Source organism: Sorex fumeus, unplaced genomic scaffold, assembly GCF_029834395.1.
Source record: "Sorex fumeus unplaced genomic scaffold, SorFum_2.1 ptg000033l, whole genome shotgun sequence".
Classification (NCBI taxonomy): domain Eukaryota; kingdom Metazoa; phylum Chordata; class Mammalia; order Eulipotyphla; family Soricidae; genus Sorex; species Sorex fumeus.
Genome location: NW_026606090.1, coordinates 30,209,822 through 30,233,278, shown reverse-complemented (window position 1 = coordinate 30,233,278; position 23,457 = coordinate 30,209,822). Strand labels below are relative to the sequence as shown.

At 52.2% G+C, this 23,457-nt stretch overlaps 1 protein-coding gene across 1 annotated transcript in view; it reads right to left on the bottom strand.

Annotated features, from left to right (window-relative positions):
• Positions 1 to 408: 408 nt before the first annotated feature.
• GSR (glutathione-disulfide reductase) overlaps positions 409 to 23,457 on the bottom strand; it is a 47,081-nt gene continuing 24,032 nt past the window's right edge. The window contains exons 5-13 of the mRNA XM_056116705.1: positions 22,172 to 22,319; positions 19,065 to 19,119; positions 13,878 to 13,977; positions 11,071 to 11,157; positions 10,625 to 10,783; positions 8,330 to 8,441; positions 6,278 to 6,409; positions 4,623 to 4,756; positions 409 to 1,665 (exon numbers count right to left, since the gene is read on the bottom strand). Coding sequence (XP_055972680.1) covers positions 1,516 to 1,665; positions 4,623 to 4,756; positions 6,278 to 6,409; positions 8,330 to 8,441; positions 10,625 to 10,783; positions 11,071 to 11,157; positions 13,878 to 13,977; positions 19,065 to 19,119; positions 22,172 to 22,319 — 1,077 coding nt within the window. The 3' untranslated portion in view covers positions 409 to 1,515. The remainder of the gene's footprint in view (positions 1,666 to 4,622; positions 4,757 to 6,277; positions 6,410 to 8,329; positions 8,442 to 10,624; positions 10,784 to 11,070; positions 11,158 to 13,877; positions 13,978 to 19,064; positions 19,120 to 22,171; positions 22,320 to 23,457) is intronic.

Genomic DNA, 23,457 nt, shown 5'->3' with positions numbered 1-23,457 from the left:
ACTGACCGCGTGCAAGGCAAATTCCCTCCCTGCTGTATTGTGGCTCCAGCCCTGTAATTAGTTCTGACATACTTTTCTTTCCTTGACACTGGGTCTACAGACGGAGTCTGTGGCAGCCTGGCCACTACCTATCAGCAGCCATCCAGGAAGAGCGTCATGGAATTCAGGAGACTAAAGGCACAGGGAACCCCCAGTGATTTCTAGCTGGCTGCTTCAATTCTATCCTGGAATTAGCAAGATGCTTCTTGGTGTCTCCCAAGTCTTTCTCTGCAAAAGAGAAATTCCTTTTCTCTCCTGCAAGGTCCTGAGTTCTTTGAAAGGTAGCTCAGTGTTGGTATTTGGTCCTCTAGAGTGAAATATTCTGAGAAAATGAACTGATACCCATATATTCATGCGAATACATTTTATAGGAAGAAAAGATTGCTTTTATTTTTGAATTTTTAGAAGTGGTTTTCAGAAAAAAACAAACAACAAAACATCAACAGCATATTGAATAACTGGAATTATTCACTGAATAGGAAGAAAGTCTGACTGTGTCTCATTCTGAAAGCAGGAATCACTTTGCAAACGTCCCTCACTGAAGCAACCGGCTTTTGACTACCTTTTCTAAGTTTGATGAACTTCCTCTCATAAAAGTGTCACAAATGATGGGGGGCCAGTATAAGGGGTCACACTCTTGCATGCTCACACATGCAAGGCAAGTACTCTATGGCTAAGCTGCATTCCTGGTCCTAACACATGATGGGCTTTTTTATTTTGGAGGGGGAGAAGGGATGCCAAACCCAGCAATCCTGGGGACTCCTCCGGCTCAGGGAGGCAGGCTCCTCATGACATGCTTTCACATTAAGACTATCCTTGAGGGCTGGGGCAGATCTTGAAACTCTGCAATTATAAGACAACAAGTTCAACACTATTGCAAATTATGATACTTCAATTAAAAAAAAAAAGACTATCCTCAGAGTAGCTACTTGTGATATGCAGAACACGTGACTGGCTTTCAAAATAAAAAAGAGAAGCTGTGCATTCGCATTCTTTAAATATGAAAAGCTACACTCATCTTCCTCTATGAAAACAATCAGCAAGCTATGTGCAGGTACAATTATTTCATTGTACTTCATACAATTTTTATTTTTTTGGGGGGGAGCTGGGGTACACCCAGCGATGCTCACAGGCTACTTCTGGATTTGTGATCAGGGTCACTCCCTAACACTCTGGGGCCGTGTAGTTCCAGACCCCCCAGGCCTGCTCTGCATGGAGCCGCACCTCCAGCCCTCCTCAGACTCTGGGGCAGCGGAAACAAACCAATCTTGCCTCGCACGGCGCTCGTCGTCTAAAACAAAAAGCCTTCTCCATTACTATGAAATGCGATCAAACGAAAATCACGAGTGTCCAAGCACATGAAAGAAGTCATTACTGACTGATCATTTTTGCGAGCGGAAGATCTGATCACAATGAAAGAAACACGCAAAATGGAAACGGTGGGTGAGCGAGACTGCTCAGTGGTCTCGGGGGCCCTCAGCGAAGGGTGACCAGCTCCTCCGAGGAGGTGGGGTGAATGGCCACGGTGTTGTCGAAGTCGGCCTTCGTTGCGCCCATTTTCACGGCCACGGCAAAGCCCTGCAGCATCTCATCACAGCCGATCCCCTGCATGTGGATCCCGATCACCTGGGGAGCGGAAGTGGGGGGACAGGAAATGAAGACAATTGTCAAACGAGAAAAATGTGTGAGGTCCCGAGTCATGAGAAGTACCTGGGATTTATGAAACTAAAACTTTCTTTCTGGTAGGCCAGATAGTCCAACAGGCCTGGATTCTGATTCTGCATTCCTCCCACCCAGCGATGCAGTGGGTGACTCTGCACTCTGGAACTAATCTCGGCAGTGCCCAGGGGGCCACATGGGGTGCTACATGCAAGCCATGTGCCCTCCCCACTGTGCTCTCTCCAGCCCGAAGCATCCCTGGCCGGAAATTTCTCGTCACCCCTCCTCAGGTTCTCATTCTCCATCTCTTGAATTCTCCTTCCATTCTCTGCTCACTCTGCTTCCTCTGCATTCTTCCCTCTGTGTGGACTATATTTCTTTTCTTCACTTTCTGTCTTTTTTTTTTGTGGGGGGGGGACTTGGAGATCATACCTGGTGGTGCTCAGGGGACCATACGGGACCCCAGATCAGCCACGCGCAAGGCGAACATTCTACTGCTGTACAATCACTCCAGCCCCTTGCTCCCTTTTTTTTTAATAAAAAAGAAACTTCACTTAAAGGGGAGAAGTGGCATCATGGGCTGAACACCCACACTGCATGCTGGAGGCCAGGTTCAAACCCCAGCACACTGTCCCCTAACACCAATGGGGTGGCCCCAAACGAACGAATAAAAGCATTATACGGGGGGGACGGGGGGGACAGAGAGATAGTCCAATGAACAGAGTGTCTGCCCCTGTGTTTAGTGAGGCCCACCAGGAGTGAGGGAGCCCCGAGCACGGAGCTCCACAGGAGGCCCACATTCAGGGGAGCAAGCGGGCTTCACCAGAGGGAGACGAGCTCTAGGAAGAAGACAGGAATTCCACGTTGGGATTGGGGGGTCCCCACGTGGAGCGCACAGCCTCGCTCTTCAGAGTGAAAGCCAGGCCGGAGTGCCAGCACAGTGGGGCGGGCGTGTGCCTCGACTTGGGTTGCATCCTGGGGACCCCATACGGTCTCCGGACACAGCCAGGAGTGACCCTTGAGCGCAAAGCCAGGAGTAAGCCCTGAGCACCACTAGGTGCGCCCTCACCCCCCACCCACCACCTCGAAGTGTTTTTTCAGCTGCAGTGGCAAAGCTGCTCTTTCCAGGGGACAGACAACCGCAGACCTTCTTAATTGTATTTATTCATCACTGCTGGGGGGGCGGGGGGCGCGGGGGGGGGGGGGTCCTGCACTGGACGGCCTGCAGCAGAGCGGCACAGAGACAGCTCCGAGACATGCAGCCCACGCGCGTCTACTGGCTACAAAAGCACATTTCCCAAGAGTGAGCTCAACACTTTTATTGTGCTTTGGGGGAGGCACCCCAGGGTGCTCAGGGCTTACTCCTGACGGTGATGGGGACCAGAGAGGGTGCCAGGGACCAAATCTGGACAGCCCCAAATCAAGACAAGCGCCCAACCTACTGTACTATCTTTTAGCCCCTAATTATTACTGAGTTCTTTGGTTTTTTTTTTTTTTTGGGTCACATCCTGGCTCTGCAACTCAAGAATCACTCCTGGTGGTTGTCCAAAGCAAACAAAAAAATTATGTTACTCAAGAATAACATTGTTATTGTAAGCCTTATAGATTGTAATTGGCTCACATCCACCCCTGGATTTAGTTCAAAAAAATGCTTTTTATTTTGTTTTTGGGCCACACCCAGCAATGCTTGGGGGTTACTTCTGGCACTGCACTCAGGAATTATTCCTGGCAGTGCTCTAGGGACAATATGGGATACTGAGGGACACAGTCCAAAACTCTTAATGACTGCCCACTCCAGATGAACCTTGACTGGCTACAAACTTCCAGAAGAAAAGCCCAGGTATGCGGGAGCAGGGCCTGAAGACACCAGGCACAAGGCGGAGTGGGGACAGGCCTTTCCTCCACATCTCCCCACCGGCTTGGGGTCCAGGCTGTCACACCCACAAACTGCCTCCGGGCACCGTCTCAGCACATCAATGACCTGATCCAGAGACTCCCAAATGAAGCGCAAAATGGACTAGTTCCCAAAGAGAGGTCTCTGAACCCCAACCACTTACAATCTTAGGATTCCAGAAGTGGACATGCAGCCTTTCATGATATTCATAATAAGCAAATAAATAAATAAATAAATAAATAAAGCCTCTAGCATCTGCCTGTGGCAGGCTGGGTTGAACGGTGATGAGACAATTCGAAATAATGGTGGTGGGATTGGTGTTGAAGTACTGAATGCAATCAATGTGAACAACCTTATGAAAATGAAATTCAAAAATTGAAAAAAAAAACTCTTAATGCTCTTTCCATTGGGAATCAGGTGAACAAGACCACCTCAATTCTGCAATACACTGTGTCTGCTATTTTTATACAACGAAGCAATAATTTTGCAGGAAAGTAAGAGTGGTATAATTATTACATATAACTGAAGAAACCAAGTTGGGGGATGGAGAGACAGTCCAAGGAGTAAGGGGCTTCCCGTGCAATGCCTGTGGAATCCCCAGCACCACTTATGGCCCCAGTAGCCCAGGGGCCACTACTGAGCAGAGAACTAGGAACAGCCCCAACCCCCCACCCCCACCCCCCAATTACATAACAGATAACTGGGGGCCAGAAGGCTCAGGGTTAGAGTGCCTACTTGCTAGCGAGAGGCTGTGCCACCTGCTTGTGCCCAGTGCAGGCCTGGTGGGCACCGAGAAGACTTGGGTGCAAGCCCCGAGGGGTAAGTGTCCAATTACTGTGTCTAACAGTGTGTGCCCTCTGGGAGTCCCATGCCGTGTTTGCAGTCTTTCTGGAGAAGGGGAAGAAGCACACATACGGTCTCCAATGGGTCTCACAGGCATGGGAAGGCCCAAGGCCCGCATACCTCCCTCCCCGGGCGCCCAGAAGACACCCAGCCTTGCCACTCTTTAGCTTACTACACTCCCCCATACCTTTTCCTCTTTGAAGGCACAAACCATTTTCATCACACATTTTGTTTTCCTTCTGGTAACAGCATGATACATTGGGGTAAAGGTGGTTGAATAGGTCTTCACATTTTCTCGTCCAAATTTATGAACGGCCTCCTCTGGGATGCACAGAGAGGGGGCAAAAATCAGTCAAGACATTTCAGCAATTACACTCACATCTACATTGGACAGAGACAGAAACCCAAAATAAGGAGGACACAGTGTATACAAAACCAGGAGGTTAAGGAATTTGGCCTCTCAAAGACGGGACCAGAGAGAGTACAGTGGGTAGGGGGCTGGCCTTGCACACGGCTGGCCCAGGCTGGATCCCGGCATTCCATATGGTCCCCAGAACCAGCCAGGAGTGACTCCTGAATGCATAGGTAGGAGTAACCCCAGAGCACCAGCGGGTGTGGCCCCAAAGCAAACAAAACAAAAAAAAGCCCCAACAAGGTACAAAATGTAACGTGATACATTATTCTGGACCGAAACCTGTGTGGGACAAAAATCAAAAATGCTTCCAAGAGAAGCTAGAGAGAAAGCTGGCGAGATGGTACAGGAGGCAGACCACTTGCCTCATGGGTGGCCTACCCGGTTGGGTCCCCAGCACATATGGTCCCCAAAGCACTCCCAGGATATGTCTGAACCCCAAACAAGCAAATAGTATTCGTGATGACTGGCCAAACTTGAAAGCAGGGCACTTGCTTTGCATGCAGCCAGCCTGGGTTCGACCCCCAACACCCCTCTGGTTCCTCCCAGCACCACCGGGAGTGATTCTTGAATACAGAGCCAGGAGGAATCCCTGAGCACCACTGAATATGGCCCCAAAAGAAAAATACAAAATGAAAAATTCCTCATTTGAAACTTGTCTGTACTGATACAAGGGAATGGCTAGTCCCTGGAGATCGAGAGTGATATGTGTGAAGAGGAAACATTAAAAAAAAAAAAAAAAGGAAAAGAAAAAAAAGTGGAGTTGGCAGAACAATACAGTGGTTAGGTTGGTTGCTTTGTACATGGCCAACCAGAGTTTGATTCCTGGAATCCCACACGGTCCCCTGAGCCCACCAGGAGTGACCGCTGGGTGCAGAGCCACAAGTAAGCCCTGGGTATTGCACATAAACAAAAACCAAAATTAATATTTTTGTTTTTTGGGTCATATCCGGCTGTGCTCAGAGCTTACTCCAGGCTCTGTGCTCAGAGGTCATTCCGAGTGAGGTTCATCAAACTATACAAGGTCCTGGGGGTAGAACCTGGTTCAGAAATGTGGAAGGAGCTACCCACTGTACCACCTCTCTGGCCCTACGGCTCGGTTTCATTCAAACAGGCTGGAGAAATAGCACAGGGGAGGCACCTGCACAGCATGCCCGGATGGGGGACAGCATCACCTCAGCACCTCTGGAGGACACTCCTGCCCACCACTGAGTGTGGCCCCAACTCCCCATCTCCAATTAAAACAAGACAAAACAAAAAAAAAAACCGAATGAAAAGAGCCAAAATAAACAGTCAGAAAAGGTGATGTAAGGAAAAGGATTTAGAAGTAGCCGAGGGTACTGGAAAGAGGTTAAGCACAAAGCAGTGTCATCAAGGACAGGGTCAGATGGAGGAGACGGACACGAGGCTGCCTGCTCCCAGGAACCCACCTTCGGTGAGCCCCACCGTCCCGATGGGTGGGTGGCTGAAGACCACGGTGGGGATGTTGTCGTAGTCCAGCTTGGAGTCCTTTTTGCATTCAAACAGCCGATGGGCAAGTTTCCGGCCGGCAGCGATGGCAACTATCGAGACATCACCAGGTCACTGTTTAGGGCCCTGGTCGTGAACGGCAGGGCGGATCTACCGACTGTCCCTACCAGGTCAGGACACTAATTCTGACAAAACCCTGCTTTTTGAAACCGCTTTTATTGAAGGGCCAGGATTTACAATACTGTCCATCACGTATCACGTGTGCGCGTGTGTAGGGGGTAACATGGGTAACACTTTCACACACAGAGTTGAATTAAGCCTCTGTGTGTGTGTGTGTGTGTGTGTGTGTGTAGGGGGGTTGAATGAAGCCAGTCTCCTGAAATCTTACAAAACTGCAAACCAATGAAGCTTACATAAATCCTGTACATTCTAATATTACCCAAAACTGGGAAAGAATAAAAAAAAGCACACTTAGAAGTTCCCAATCCTCAGTAGTTATCTACTAAAGAGCTCTGGGAAGAAACATTCACAGAATGAACATATTATTAATTTCAAGTGTCTCCACTAGTACTGAAAACCCAATTTCACAGTATGATGTTTAACAGCTTTTTAAAAATCATTTTTTATATAATGTTATTTACTTACTTCGGTGCTGAGGATCAAATCTACGGTCTCATGAGCAAGAGCTCGACCACTCAGCTGTACAGCCATGTCCTATTTTTTAAATGTGTCTTTTAATGTTTTTTCTGGGGTGGGGTGGGCTGAGGGGTGGGGGTCGGCAGGAATCGAGCCCAGGCCTCCTGCTTAGAAACCACACATCCCCAGTCCCAACATCTTAGTTTTTACATTTCACTCTTCTTGGTCTGTTTGCATTCTTGCACTTAGGAAACTACGTCTGAGCTCAAAATGGTATCAGTCGTTAATTTAACTCATTTCAAGATGAGAACGCTTCCCCCCAAACAAGACGAATGGGACGCATATGAATTTCGATCCACGTCAACATGATTTGGGACTGTTTACTACGGCAGAGGTTTTTGAAATGTTGCTTCCTCATTTTGTGTGTCCCGCCACTCACATACACTCAGCTGAAGCGACTGAACCTGATCTCCTGCATGCAAACCCCACCCCCAAGCCTATTTTGCCTTTGTTGGAACTTTGCTCAAGTGCTTGCTTCAAACTTTCATTCTGAGGCGAGACCATGAGCCATTTTGGAAAGGCTGGTGAGTCCCATAGGGAACAAGGCACAAGCCCAACTGGGGCAAAGGGCTTGACATGGTGCCAGTTAACTTGGGAAGGAGGCTAAAGAGTGAAACTGTGGGGGGGACTCTTGCTTAAATCAAGACTAAATAAGCATGTAACAAACACATGGAGCCGGAGCGATAGTACAGCGGGTAGGGCGTTTACCTTGCATGTGGCCGACCCGGGTTCGATCCCCAGCATCCCATATGGTCCCCCGTGCACTGCCAGGAGTAATTCCTGAGCATCGCTGGGTGTGACCAAAAAGCCAAAAACAAAAACACGTTTCTTATACGGCCATCTAAGAACACCACTGCTGGGGCTGGAGACACAGCTCGAGGGACTGAGCACACGCCTGGCAGGCAGGAGGCCTGGGTTTGATCTCCCCAAGCACAGAGCTGGGAGAAGACCCTGAGAATGCTGGTTACAGCCCCCAGCGAAGAGAAACGAATGCCAGTGTAAATCACTTCTTCCCAAAGCTTCCCAAAGCTCCTTCTACTGTCGCACACAAGTCAGATAACTGTCTCCTACGTGAAAGTGTCAGCCTTCAATCAGAAGTGCTTAAAACCTCTTAAAAATGCACTTTCAGGCTCAGCCAACGCCTCTGCTGAATCTGATTTTATCATTTTGACAGTAGGACACTCATTCTCTAAGTGTGTGTAGACAGATTTGTCAGAGTAGAATGGAATACAACGGACTCACATAAATACATGGGTGTAACACATTTTATGTAACACAGACTCCTCCTCCCCGACCGGAGAAAAGCTGCACATTACCTGGAGTAAGAAGGGCTTTCCCACACACATCCCCGACTGCGTAGACGCCTTTGATGCTGGTGTTCTGGAACTCATCTACTATGATATGACCTTTATCATCAATCTGAACGCCCTAGAATGGGGAAGGAACATCATGTAAGCATTTGTCCAGTGAACGAAACAGCAGACAAGAATCTCCAGGTCTCTCTGACCTCAGAATCCTCTCCCGCCCCAATCTCAAGGCCCAGGTCTTAACCTCACGGTCAAACCACCAGTTCATCAGCAAGTATCTGAGCTTCTAGTATAAACGAGATGCCTGCCAGTCACAGTGAATCCAGCCGCACTCCCATCCACTGAGTCTTTAAGTCTGGATGGATGATGCTCTATTACCAATGGGCTCTGGTCCTTTCAGCCTGGCCCCTTAGAGACCTGGGAGCAAGACTTAATTGGGTCAGTAACACACTTACAAGGCGAATGCCTAGGAACCAGTTCACTTACATGATATAAATATATCTTAACTTATCTTAATGCTGAATGAGACAGACCATTTCTGCTGCACTTAAAAAGAATCCGGCAAATCTAGCTGAAAACAGAACTAATGCCTCTCTTGAAAGGTGAGAAGCTGAACTAGTTTTGGGAATCTAAAAGACAAGTTCTACTCAGTTTTACCTAGCAACGATATGAAAATTGATTATGTCCTTGGCTAACTGTCAATCTAATCTATCTTCTCCCTGCCCCTTAGGTTCCTGGGAAGAGCCCAGGGTCAAGGCCACTCCTGTTGGCATTGGTCAACCACAAGGCTCCATGGCTCAATGCTCAGGGTGGTGACATGGTGATATTTTAGGCCCCACAGTGAATGGGGTCATAAAGGTCACCCCTAGTGGTACTTGGAGTTCCATACAGAGCCGGGGATTGAGCTGGGGTCCCTGTGTGTACAGATGTGTGGCCCTGACCGCTGAGCTATCTCCCTGCCCAAGCATGTAATTATTTTTGTCGGGAGAGCCGAGGGGGGACAATGGTGATGTGGGCCACACACCAACAGGATCATCCTGTCTCTCTACTTGGGGGTCCGCGGAGTGGCAGGGATTAAACTCGAGTCGACCCTGCAAGACAAGTACCTTCATCTTTAAATGTTAAAAATGATTATAATTTTCTGGTGGGGGGGGAGGGGGTGGTCACACCTGGCAGTGCTCAGGGCAGACTCCTGGCCCTGCAATCAGGAATCACTCCTGGCAGCTGGGAGACCATACAGGGCCAGGTGTGTGCAAGCCCTCCTCGCTGTACTACTGCTGTCCCCGACGGCACTTTTTCAAGGGTAAAACTGTCTTTTAGGCCATAGTTAACTCAATGGGCATAGACCAGCTTTGCACAGGGAAGGCTGGGGCCCCCCAGCACTGCTTGTCCCCCCAAACACCACTGGGGGTGGTCCTTCAGTACCACCATTAGCAATCCCAAAACCAGACAAACAAAACCCCTCCCTGGTTTTTAACAGAATTTTGAAAGAAGTCTTTTGTTCTGTTTTTGTTTCTGGGTCATGCCCAGTGGCATTCCGCTGCTCCTCCCGACTGTGCTCAGGAGTGACCCCTGACAGTGCTCACCAGGTGCCGGGGTTTGAATTAGGGCTGTAGCCGCTGAGCCTCACGCAAAGCACTTGCCTGACCTCCTGTCCTGTCTCTGGCCAGGAACTCATATTTTAACAGATATCCACACCTAAATGTCACACCTGCTCAAGAGACTCCATCAAGCACAAAAATTCTACTGCTATTAGAGAAGTCAGAAAAAAGACCCATCCCGTCAGTAACAGCTTAACACATATATGCTGAGTAGCCCACGCTAACCCAGCATCTAAACTCATTATGTTTTATGCGGAACATAATTACTCTTCATTATGGAGTCATTATTCTTCACTATAGGAATGAAATATCTCCTCAGTGATCTGTCATTCTAACCTATCTTCTCCCCTGGTCAACCAAGAGAGAGATGGAGGGGCCGCAGCGATACTACAGTGGGTAGGGCGTTTGCCTTGCACGTGGCAGACCCAGGTTCAATTCCCGGCAACCCATATGGTCTCCCAAGCACTGCTAGGAGAAATTCCTGAGTACAGAGCCAGGAGTAACCTCTGAGCATTGCTGGGTGTGATCCAGAAAGAAAAAAAAGAGAGAGATGGAAATAATTCTTCATTTCAGGCCAGAGACACAGTATGGTGGGAGAGACAACTGTCTTGCACGTGGCCAACCCAGGTTCAATCGTTAGCATCACATACAGTCTCCTGAAGCCCAGTCTCCAGAATGTTCTGGGCAGATTAAATCAGCTTACCACTTTTTCTAAATTCAGGCTCTTGGAATTCGGGTCGCGCCCAATGGCCCAGAGCAGGCAGTCCACGTCGGGGATTGTGCTCTCAGAGGGGTTCTGGCCAGGTTCTGAAGTTACCGTACAGAGCTCCAGGCCCGAGGAAGTCTTCTTCACTTCTTTGACCTAATGGCAAATAAAAGGAGTTAACTTGGGGGATGGGAGAAAAGAAGCAAAGCGAGTTAACCAGAGGGTCGGAGAGAGAGCCCAAGATGCAGGCACTTGCCCTGTCACGGGGCCGACCCCAACTCAAACCCTGGCACACACGCTTCCGTGAGCACCATCAGAGGTCACTCCTGAGCAGAGCTAGAAATGGCCCAGCCTCCCCCCACATACACCCGAGGGGGTGGGGGGTGGAAACTGAGCTATCGTGAACAAACCCAGGGTGGCAGCACCCAGCCCGGGGGGTGTACCTGCGAGAACTTCAGGACCTCGATGCCAGCGTTCTCCAGCTCCTCGGTGCAGTTTGAACTGATCAATGAATCAAAATTCCTCAGCACCTGCATACGAACAAGAGCGGCACAGGGAGTGGGAATGGGCAACGAATAAAGCCCCTGAACCGTGTGCTGTACCCAGGGCGGGGGAGGGCAGTGTCCGCACGACCCTTCCCCCTCCTCTTTCTGTGCTGGGTCAGGAGCCTGCATATGTGCCTCAGGTAGTGGAATCGGACAGTCTGTCTCCTCAGGAGAGGCTCTGCTCTGGAATGGAGCCGGGCCCCTGCACACAGGCCCGCGTCAGCCCCGCGAACCCGGGTCCCGCTGGCTGATACTCCACCCTGGTCATCCGCCTCACACATCCTGCTCATCCATCCACTCATCAACAGGCATTTCAAGTGTTTCCCCTTGGTTAGAGCGAACAACACTGCAGAAATCTAGACGTCATCTGGTAAATATCCAAAATATACCAGGCACTGGTAGAACTCTATGAGGAAAACAAACATCCAACCCCATCAGAAAATGGGGAGGAGAGATGAACAGAAACCTCCTCAAAGAAGGAAGACAAATGGCCAAAAGGTACGAAAAAACGCTCTATATCACTAATCATCGGGGAGATGCAAACCAAAACAATGAGATAGCACTTCACACCAGAGACTGGCACTCATCAAAAAAGAACAATCAGGGCTGGAGCAATAGCACGACGGGTTGGGCATTTGCATTTCACGCAGCCAACCTGGGGTTCGATCCCCAGCATCCCGTATGGTCCCCTGAGCACTGACAGGTGTAATTCCTGAGTGCAGAGCCAGGAGTAACCCCTGAGCAAAGCAGAGCGTGACCCAAAAAGCCAAAAAAGAAAAAAAAAGAACAATCAGTGCTGGTGTGGATATGGGGGAGAAATGGCCCCTCACTCATTGCTGGTGGGAATGTTGACTGGCCCAGCCTTTCTGGAAGTCAGTATGGTCATTCCTCAAAAAACTAGGAGTTACGCTTCGATCTGACTCAGCAATCCCACTCCTCAGACTAGGCCCCAGGGCCCAAAAGTGAAGCCATCTGCACTGCTCTGTTCATTCCAGCGCGTCTCCACAGCCCAGATCTGGAAACGAACCAAGTGCCCAAGAACAGGTGACTGGATAAAGATACGGGGCATCCACACAGCGGAGCACTGATGAGCAGAAAGAGAAGTCGTGCGACTGGCTGATACCTGACAGACGTGGAGAGCTTCGTGCCGAGTCAGGCTAGTCAGAGGGAAGAGACAAACGGGACAATCTCTCAAAAGTGGGACATAAAGAAACCTCATAAGCGAACAACCAAGTCCCAAAGGCAATAGAAACGGAGAGCAGGAGGAGAGCCAGTCTGCGTCGGGGCTGCGGAGGGCAAGTCAGGAACGGGAACAGCGTGGCAGCGTGGCACGGGGAAAAGCGCCGGCCAAGAGGCAGGCTAGGCCGGTGATGGGAGGGAAACGGAGGAAACTAGTGACGGGAAGTGGACACTGATGAAGGGATTGGTGTTGGGACACTGTATGCTTGAAACCTAACAGTGGGGACCAGAGTGATAGAAGAGTCAGGAGGGTGTTTGCCTTGCACGCAGCTGAGCTGGGTTCGATCCCCAGGATCCCATATGATCCCCTGAGCCCCACCAGGAGTGATTCTGAATGCAGAACCAGGAGTGACCCCAGAACATTGCCAAGTGGAGTCAATAAGGAATAAAAAAGAAGCTTAATAATGAATAACTTGGTAACTGTAACTTAGGGTAGCACTGTCCTCCCGTTGTTCGTCAATTTGCTCAAGCGGGCACCAGTAACATCTCCATTGTGAGACTTGTCGTTACTGTTTTTGGCATATCGAAAAAATCTAGATGTGGAAATATATTTGGTAAGTTTCCCTTGGGTCTGGAGGAATAACAGAGCGCCTTAGGGTGCCTGCCCTGCAAACACAGACGGTCATGAGCTGAATCCCCAGTGTTGCCACATGTACAATGCATGACCCTAGCAGCTCTGCTGTCTGTGATTCTTGGGGCTGGGACTTCGGGCTTTGCCACAGCCAGGCATGTGCGCACCACCAGGGGCACTGACACAGGTGAGCACCACAACCAAAAACCATACGAGCAGGCAGAGAGACAGCACGGGAGGTTCAGGTGCTCGCTTGCAAGTGGCTGACTCCAGTTCAATCCCCAGCACCATATACGGTCCCAGAGCACAACCAGGAGTGATGCCTGAGCACCCACTGAGGGAGGCTCGAAGACAAAAACAAAACTAGACAAAACACAGACACTAGCCACTACTTACAATGAAAATACTGGCCACTCCGCTCAAACAAAAATCTCTACCCACGGCAGCTGGTCCTGGGAAGGCCGGAAGGCCAATCAGGGGTGGCCTGGGAGCAGTGTCCCCCCGTCCCTACCCCCCACACACACCAGCACACCTACCACATGTCCTTAATGACAACATAAAGTTATGACTTAACATTTTTTTTTAATATTTATTCACAAAACTACTGATGACAGAGTTTCAGGTGCTTCGTGTTCCAACTCTAAACCCAGCACCAGTATCGGCGTCTCCCGGCCAGCAACTCATCCCCACTCCCTCTGCCTACCCCACAGCTTAAGCAAACTCACTGAAGAACAAAAAAACTTCACTAATGTGAATCTGAGTCACGCGCTTCCTCGAGCGTTGCCTCTCAAGGCTTGGGTGTAGACAGACAGCTCATCTCCACATCACCCAATCAAGTCGACTTTTAAAAAAAGATCAGAATCAAGGGAAGGGAAGAGAGAAAGGCAGAACTCACCTTATCGTGCCGTATCATTAGCGACGTCTTAGAACCCAGGGCTGAGAGGATCCCGGCGATCTCCACAGCGATGTAACCCGCACCGACAATGACACTGCGGCTGCAGCAAGAGCACAGGAAAAGCTTTCACTTTGCTGTTATTATTATTATTATGAGAGAGAGAGAGAGAGAGAGAGAGAGAGAGAGAGAGAGAGAGGTAAAAGAAACCATGTTTCAGGCCACGGAACCACATCTCAGGACCCAGGATAAGGATTTTAAACTACAATCTATGCAGTGGGCTGGGGAAGTGGTACGGGGTGACGGCACTTGCTCTGCAGCCAGCAGGGCACCACCAGGAATAACCCTGAACGCCACCAGACGTGGTGCCCAGACACAAAAGCTAACGAAGTTGAAAGTTGAGAATCTAGTACAGATAGTACAGATATTCCCTACCCAGTTTCTCATAATTTTTTTTCAGGGTGAGGCAGACACAGCCGTTAAGTGCTCGGGGCTTCCTCCTGGCTCTGCACTCAGGGGTCACTCCTGGTGGGCCCGGGGGACCATATGGGGTGCCGGGGATTGAACCCAGGTCAGTCGCATGCAAGGTGAGCACCACACCCGTTTTACTATCACTTTAGACCCTTGAATACTCTTTGAGGGGCATCTCCCAAGTGGCATTCTGGGGCCAAGGGGCAGCACCTGGCAACACTCAGGTGACAGTGCTCAGCCCACCTGCTGAAAGGCTCAGTGCTCAGGAACCAAGGGGCCACGCGGGGAGTGCTGGGTACTGACACATGCAACGGGTGTGCCCCAGGCTGCTGGCCTGTCCCCAGTCCTCGGAGAAAAGCCTCATGCCATCACGGTCAGCTAAGAACCCATCACCGACAACAGTACTGATCAAACGAGACTTTCTGCTTCCCAGTTTTCTCACCCATCATCTCCTTTGGTCGTTCCGGGGCCCTACTCAGGGTGATTTTTGGTAGAGTATTTCTTTGCAACAGGGGAACTATATTTCAGTTGTTTTTGTTTTGTTATGTTTTGCTCTGGGGCCACACCCAGTGGTGCTCAGGGCTTACTCCTGGCTCTGCGCTCCTGGTTCACGTGAAGGGCTTAGGGGGACCACATGGGATGCCAGGGATGAAATGCAGGTCAGCCACATGCCAAGCAAGCGTCCCCCTGAACTATCTCTCCGGCTCCTCTTTTAGTTGTTTTAAAAGATCCCTTGGGTTTACTTCTTTGGGGCGAAGGGGGAGTCCCTCATCAGTGCCTGGGGGGTTGAGTGAGGGGTTCAGTGACGCTTGGCCACTTGGCCAGGCAGATCAGAGCTCTAAGGACACATGCTCCTCGGGCGCTGGAATTGGGGAATCGGGCCAGCCCGGCACACGCAGCGGGCACCCTGGCCCCGGCACTCCCACCCCAGCACCCCGGCTTTACTTCAGAGAGGAAACAAACCTGAATCTACACAATGATCTCCGGGGCTGACTAACCCTGCACCGCCCTCCACAGCTCTGCTCCCCCCTGCCTGGGGCTCGGTTCATCCACCTGAGCAGCGGGACTCAAGGCCAGTTTCGCCGGCTACTTCAACCCCCAGGACACATCTACCATGAAACGAGGCTTCCCGAGCGCATTCTGACCTACAAAAGCACTTAAAACCCAGGTGGACGTCTGGACGAAGATCTGAAGCAAAGGTAGAGAAGCAACCTCACTCCTGACGAAACAACGCGGAGAATGTGTGCCTGCCGTATTCTGGGCTGGCCCTGAGTAGTGCTGGGACCAATACCCGCTTCCCACAGCAACCGACAGAGCCGTCTCTCTAGGGCGGAACCGTCGGTTAACTGCTGGGCCCCACACCGTGCTGGTGAAGCCTGTAGAGAGGCTGAGAGGCTGTTCCAGGGCCAGGGAGTGTGCAGGAGGGAAAGGGGCTCGCCTGGCATCCTGTGAGCCCTGTTCAAACCCCGGCACCACCAGGGACACTCCTGAGGCACAGAGGCAACAAGATCCTCCAGCCGTTGCTGGATGTGGCCCCGAAAAAACCCAAACCGTCCAAAATACCAAAATCAAACAAAAAAACCCACCCCCACCCCACTGCTCTCAAGCTTCCAGCAGGCCCTCAGCCACTGTCACCAAGCCTGGAGCAGATCATCAGGGAGAGACCCGAGCCCGGAGCCTGCACAGGGCAAGGGTCCCGCAGCCACACCGGCCCCTGGAGGGCCTGGATGGAGGAGGAGGAGCAGAGCGGAGGCCCTGCAAACCCTTCAACCCCATAAAGTAGACGGCGTCCTGCTCGGGCTCCTGGGCATGCAGCCCAAGAGCAGAGCCTGCCCAGCGGGTGGGGCCCAGCGCCTCCCCACACCACCAGTGCGCCCTGCACCGGGCCACAGGAAATGACAACCCCACCCCAGGGCACGGAGACCACGTGTGGGACCCCCGGAAACTACCATGATTGACGACAACAAAATGGAGAGAGGAGAAAATTTCCTAGCTGAGCCAGGATGAAGCGGGACCGGCTGACAGCACAGTGGGAGGCCGTTTTGCCCGCACGCTGCCAATTAAGTTTGGTTGGCAGTACTGCAAATGGTCCCCTGAGCACTGAGCACCACCCGAGTGGCCCCCAAACCAAAACTAATGAATAAGTAAAAGGATAAAACGGTTCTTCCACTGCTAATTCCCTCTCGCCCTTTTTGTTTTGTTTTGTTTTCTGAGCCACACCGGGAGATGCTCAGGGATCACTCCTGGGGGCTCAGGGGGCCGCGGGGGTGCCAGGTGAATCCTGTGAGGCAAACGCCCAGCCTGCTGTGTTACTGCCCCCACCCCTCCTCCTCCACTCCCTTCCCTCGTCCGTCTTCTCCGTCCCCAAACACTATGTGTGTCCCGCTCCTGAGAACCACTGCACTAGGCGGTGGGGGGCCCTGAAGGGAGAGGGAGGCCCAGGGATTCCCTGGGGCACAAAGGTCAAAGGCTGACCCTTGCAGGCTGGGGCAGTCCCTAGGGGCCCAGGCAGGAGAGAAGCCGTCAAACAGTGGCCTGGCACCGGCAGGTGTCCCTTCTCCTCCAGCCCCGCCTCTCCCCACTGACGTGGCCACTGAACACATCTCCCGTGACCCAGCCAGAGTCCCACAGTGTCCCACAGGGGCCACGCCTGACTGCCCCAACAACAGAGCCTGGTGAGGCCTCGAAATCAGACCTGGGCATGCGGGAGCCCTGGGTTCATCTCAAACACCGGGTGGCCCCCAAGCACTGCAGCAGTGACCCCTGAGCGCTGGTTGAACCCTCCAAAAAAGAAAGGGAAACCAAGGTCCTAAGGGAACTGTACAGCAAGCAGTGCCCTCCCTCCAGAGAAAGGACACAGCACAGAGACGCCGCTGCCTTTCCTGGCCAGGGCTTCCTGCGGGCATTACACACACGTGCACTGTAAAGCGAGCAGACAGTTTAATACTTACTGAACGTTACTTAACGGCTGGGATGCCCCATAAACCTTCTCTGAAGGTGCGTCTACAGTGAATTATTTCACTTAAACGGGATGAGTCACAACCTCATTCCTAGAAGCCGGCAGTGCCGGAGGGTCCCGGGGCGGCTCTCACATTCCCCTCCTGAGGGCAGACAGCCTGAGGGCCTGGCCTGAGGGTCCTCACAGGGGCATTTCCCCTGTAGTGAGAGCCGCAAAGACCTCTGTGGCTCCCGATGAACTCAGGGAAAGGCCTGAGCACTGTCCCCCTCCCCGAAGGTTGTTCTAAAGGGCCAGGCATAAGGCCTCAGCTGGGCTAGCAGAGTCCACCGAGGAAGCAGCTGAGCCGATCAGCAATGCACAACGGCCCGAGTGCACGTCACTGAAAGGGGCTGAGGCTGGTCTGGGCTGACTGGGGCCCCTCATTCAGTTCTTGTGTCCTCGCTTCTTTGGGAGGCTGGGGGACACACACAGCAGGCCGTGCGTGGTACTGGGGACCGAGTGTCCTGGCATATGGGGCTGGCCCCCCTCTCCAGCCAGCTGAGTATGCTCTCTCAGGAGTGAGTCGGGAAAGAGCATGCACCTGGCAGCATCTTCAGACCGGGAGAACAGGGGCTGAGGATGCGACGAAATTCGATGGAATTCAGCGGTTCGGTGCCTATTAGCATACTTCTGGTAGGTACAGCCCTGGGTCCAATCCTTGCACAGGCACCCACCCCCCCAAAACAAATAAAACCCCCCCAGCAAACTATCTTCTTATCTTTTTTTCTGTCTAAATCTGGAATGGAAGTGTTCTAAGGTTGTCTGGACAAACACAGGAAAAGGGACAATTTCAGAAAATCTTGTTTTTGTGACTCTGAGCACCCTCCTTTATGGAGACCCCCCCACCCCCGCAAAGAGCTGTTCTGACAAGGAGTCAGAGCCAGAGGGAGAGCCCCAGGTCTGCACGTGGGAGGCCCAGGTTCGATCCCTAGCACCACATGGCTTCCCACCCCCTGCCCCAGGACCCCCTGGAGTCAACCCTGAGCACTGAGCTGGGAGCTGCCCCTGAGCACAACTGGTGTGGCTCACTGAGGAAAAAAAAAAAAAGAAGAAAAGAAAGAGAACCAGATTTAGTCACGTGGATCACAACTATCAATTGGTATGAAGCACATTGAAGAAACGGGGTAGTTTTCAGGGCTTTACAATTTATTCTTCAAGATCATTCTGGGCTTGGGGCTGGAGCGATAGCACAGTGGGTAGGGTGTTTGCCTTGCAAGCAGCCGACCTGGGTTTGATTCCCAGCATCCCACATGGTCCCCCGAGCACCGCCAGGAGTAATTCCTGAGTGCAGAAACAGGAGTAAACCCTGTGTGTTGCTAGGTGTGACCCAAAAAGCTGAAGAAAAAAAAATTATTCTGGGCTTGATTCCCTTTTCTTTTGGAGGGGAGGGCCTACATCCTGTGGTGTTCAGGGTTATTCCTGACTGTACACTCAGGAATCACCTGGCGGTGCGTGGGGGACCATATCGGATGCCAGGGATCAACCCGGTTCCACCTCATGTGAAGTAAGCGCCCTACCAGCTGGACTATCGCTCCAGCCCCGATTCTAATGTTTTTGCAAAGACCTCTGACCATGAAGATCTGAGTTGCTCAGTGAGAGGTGTAAGTAGATGAAATCACCACAGCCAAGAAGAAATGGGCAGGCAGCCTCCAGAACACTCCTGGGCGGGGGGCTGGAGGGGGAAGGGGAGAAAAGGAAGGGACAGGACAAGACCGGCTCACCTCGGCAACTCTTCCAGCTGGAAAAATCCATCACTGGTGATCCCCAGGCTGGCCCCTAGGCAGGAAAAGGCAAAGGAGATAGTCACAGGCCCAGGTATTCTTTGAAGAGTCGCCTCTGACGCACACCCGGCGCTCTGGGTCAGGACTCGCTGTTGGAACTAGTTTCGCGGCTCTGCATGCACTCAGGAGCTCAACCCCGGTCTGAGTCAAGCTTGTTGTTTTCTCTAGGAAGAGGCGCGGCTCAGGCACTGAGGCGGGAGCACTCCTCCGCTCATGGGAGCATTCCGCTGCCCCGGGCCTGGCCGCCTTCCCTGCGGCCCTCCAAAGCTTTCCCTTCACTGTCCCAAGACGTCACTCTGGGTTTGCTCCCCTTGGGTCCAAGCCCTCTTTTCTAACTCTTCCCCCATACAGTTCCACTCTGCTTCAATCTCAGTGTATTCAAAGTGGAGCTTTTCCTCCTTTTGGCTTCTGAGCCACCTGGGGCGGTGATCAGGGTTTACTCCTGGCAGGGGGCTGTGCCAGGAAGCGCCAGGTCTGCCATGAGCAAGGCAAGCACCTTATATTCTGGACCATCTCTCGGTCCTTTTAACTCTTTCCTACATCATCAGTTCTCAAACTATATTACACTTGGCCAAAGCCAAGACACCATGATTAAAGGGCACACGGGGAGGTGGGGTGATGACGTGCCTGGCCTGTCTGAGGACCCAGTCCCATTCCTGCCACTGCCTGGCTCCCCAGCACCGTGGAAAGAAGGAGCAGGGGCCCTGCACCATGGAGCACAGCAGCCCTGGCGGCCCCTGAGCACAGCGGGCTGTCCCAGACGATCTCGGCACGGCAAGGCCCGAGCAGTGCCACCTTCTCTGCCCTCACGTTGAGCCCCTGTCCTGCTTGGCTGATACTGTGAGGGGGCCCCATGGAAGGGGCTCAGGGCCAGGGAATAGCGCACCTTAGAGCACAGACTCCGCAGGCAGGAATCCTGGGTTCAATCCCCAGCAACACCGGATCCCCTATCACCAGCAGGAGTGACCCCTGAGCACCACCAAACGTGGACCCCAAACCACTGAAAGCGATCTTTTCTGTCTTTGTTGGGTTCAGGGGCCACATCCAGAGGTGCTCCAGGCTCACAGCTGGCTGGACACCAAGGATCAATCTTGGCAGAGCTCTGGGAACCACACAGGGCACGGGGATTGAGCCCGGGTGGCTACATGCAAGGCTGGCCCACTGTATCCTCCCTCTGTGCTCCACCCCCTACATGACAGATCAACTTTAAAGACTGACAACCTGGGGCCGGGGCAACAGTACAGTTACTAAGGCACGTGCCTTCCACACAGCCAGCCCAGGCTGGTCCCTGAAAACCCTAAATGCACGAGAAGTGATCCCTGAGTGCAGAGCCGGGCATAAGCCCTGAGCATGGCCACATTCATTCATTCATTCATCATCCTGTTATTCGTCGATTGCCTCGAGCAGGCCCCAGGAATGTCTCCATCCTAGCCCTGAGATTATATTCAAGGCTCTTTAGGAGAATGAGACCCATCATTGTTACTGGTATTTGGCATATTGGGTACGCCACGGGGAGTTTGCCAGACTCTGCCGTGTGGGCAGGCTACATTCGATAGCCTGCAAGTTTGTCCAAAGTAGGAATGAGATAAGAAGATGTCATAAAAAGATGTCCTGATAAGATGTCACGAGGCCGCAAATGCGGCCGCGGTTCCGGGAGCTGGATTTTATATTCTCTGAGTCTTGGCCGTTGATGGGATTACACGGCACCAGGGGGCCAGGTGGTGGGTGTGACCCCCGCCTACTGGAATTTGGAGGATCTGGGTGGAGGATGCTCAACTCCAATTCGAGTAGGCTTGGAGATCTCGGCCCCGGAACCCGCGTGGCTTTGTCCCTCTGCCAGTACCTTCATGTGTGCAGAGACCTCCAGGACCAGCCACCACCATACCGAGACCACTCTCCGCACAGCATGGCCACATGTGGCCCCAAAACCTAAATGAATTTTAAAAAACTGAAAAACTAAAATGAAGAAGGCAATCATGGTAGATATACAGATATAAAGCATATAACTATGCTTCCCATTCCCTGAGGTTTATCACCCAGCGGGAGAGAAGGGCCTCTACCTTTTGGTCAAGATCATCCCTGTGTGTGAGAAACAGCAAGGGAGGCAGCTCCGAGGCTACTCGCTGTGGGAGTTTTTCTTAGAAGAGAAAAAAATATGCATAACAAGCGGGTCCCGGGGCTGAGTTCTCCAAGCCTGCTCGGATTGGGGCTGAGCATCCTCCACCCAGATCCTCCAAATTCCAGTAGGCAGGGGTCACACCCACCAACTGGTCCCCTGGCGCCGTGTAATCCCATCAATGGCCAAGACCCAGAGACTATAAAACCCAGCTCCCGGATGGACATTTTATCATCTCATTCCTACTTTGGATAAACTGGCAGGCTATCGACTGTAACCTGCCCACACGGCAGAGTCTGGCAAACTTCCCGTGGCATACCCAATATGCCAAATACCAGTAACAATGATGGGTCTCATTCTCCTAAGCCTGAAAGAGCCTTGAATATGGCACTTTTTTAAAAATCTTAGGGCTAGGATGAAGGAGACGTTACTGGGGCCTGCTCGAGGCAATCGACGAACAACAGGATGGTCGTGATCGTGAACAAGAGGGCTAATCAAGTGATAGGTTTCTTTCCCTCAGTCCCAACAGTAAACAGAGGTCAGTGTGGTTCTGAAGGGCTGAGTCGTGGGGCCCTGGGTAAAGCTCCAGCACTGCCCAGCTCCTGAGCACTGCTCGAGGGCCAGATGAGGGACACTCACTATACACACCACTCAGCACATGTATATTCACACACGTACACACATATTCACACATCCAGACACTCACGTCCTCGCACGCACACTCACACCCTGCAGAACCTGAGCTGCAGTTACACGCACTCACTGCCTCGGCCCAGATGAGGCACCGTGAGGACATCCCGGCTCTGGGTCCTTCCTCAAGGCCGTGTCCGAGAGACTCGGCACAGCGGACCCCTGGGAACGCTCGCCGGGGCCCGACACACCAGCAGCAAATCCCTCTGGTCGGCATGAAACACTCTGCCTTGGGACTCACCCGGGATCTGGCTCTCCTGCGGGCGTGAGGGCACCCCGCCTGTGGCGATCAGGATGTGTGGGGCCGTGTACTTGACCCCGTTGACCTCGATCGTGGGCCTGGAATCGTTGGTGAAGGCTGCGTGGCCGTGAATGATGTCTATATGGGACTGGAGGATGCGAGAGAATGTTAGCCTGGCCTGAAGGCTAAACGGGAGGAGAAAAACCGAGTGCCTGCCTTGCCAGTGGCGGTCCCGGGTTCAACCTTGCACCACACACACACTGACAGAGGGCCCAGGAAGCGGCTCACAGGGACAGAGTGTGCACCTGGCATGCACGAGACCCTCAGCTCAATGCCCAGCATCCCGTAGACCCCTGAGCACTGCTGGGCCCGTGAAGCTGCCACCAAGTGCTGGGTGAGGAGAGGCCCAGGGTCCAAGCAGAGCTGGAGAAGAGGAGTGGCGGGGAGGAGAGGGGAAAGCGGACAAGGGTGGGGGTTGGGGGGACACTGGAAGGGGAGAGGAGAGGAGGGCAGAGAAGGGAGGGAAAGAAGCCAGCTGCGGCCGCTTCCGGATCTCTCCATTTCGACTGAGGATTGCGATTTTTGGCTGGCCAATGCCAAAGCAGCTCTTCTTTTCTGTCACTCTATAAAGCTGTCTACTGTGGCTTAATCTACCCACACACCCCCCGCCCCCCAGAAAAAGTATTTCCCAGGTATTAAGAACCCCGTTCTAAGGGCTGGAAAACACACACTACAGCCGGGAGCCCCTATTTTGAGTCCCAGAGCAGCACCAGGTGCAGCCCCCAAACAAACAAACAAAAACAGATTGACAACAACAACAGCAAAAGCTATTTCTTTAAGGGCCAGGAGAACAGTCCACGCGTAGGAAGCTGGCCACAGTCGTGGGGGAGTGCAGTTAGGATGGAGAAGGAACCACTATGATAATGGTAACTGGCAATGATCACTCTGGACGGGAGCACTGAGTGTGGAAAGGAGGTAAACTGACATTGCATGACAACCTTTCAGGAACAGTACTGCAAACCACAGTGCCTAAAAGGAAGGGAGGAGAGAGAGAAGGGAAAGAGAGGGGAAAGAGACAGAGAGGAGAAGAGAGAGAGAGAGAGAGAGAGAGAGAGAGAGAGAGAGAGAGAGAGAGAGAGGAGAAAAGCGTCTGCCATAGAGGCTCTCTGGGGTTGGGGGATGGAGGGAGGGAAACTGGGGTCATTAGTGGTGGGAAATGCACACTGGTGAAGGGACGATGTTGGAACATTGTATGATTGAAACCAAATGACCAACAACTTTGCAAC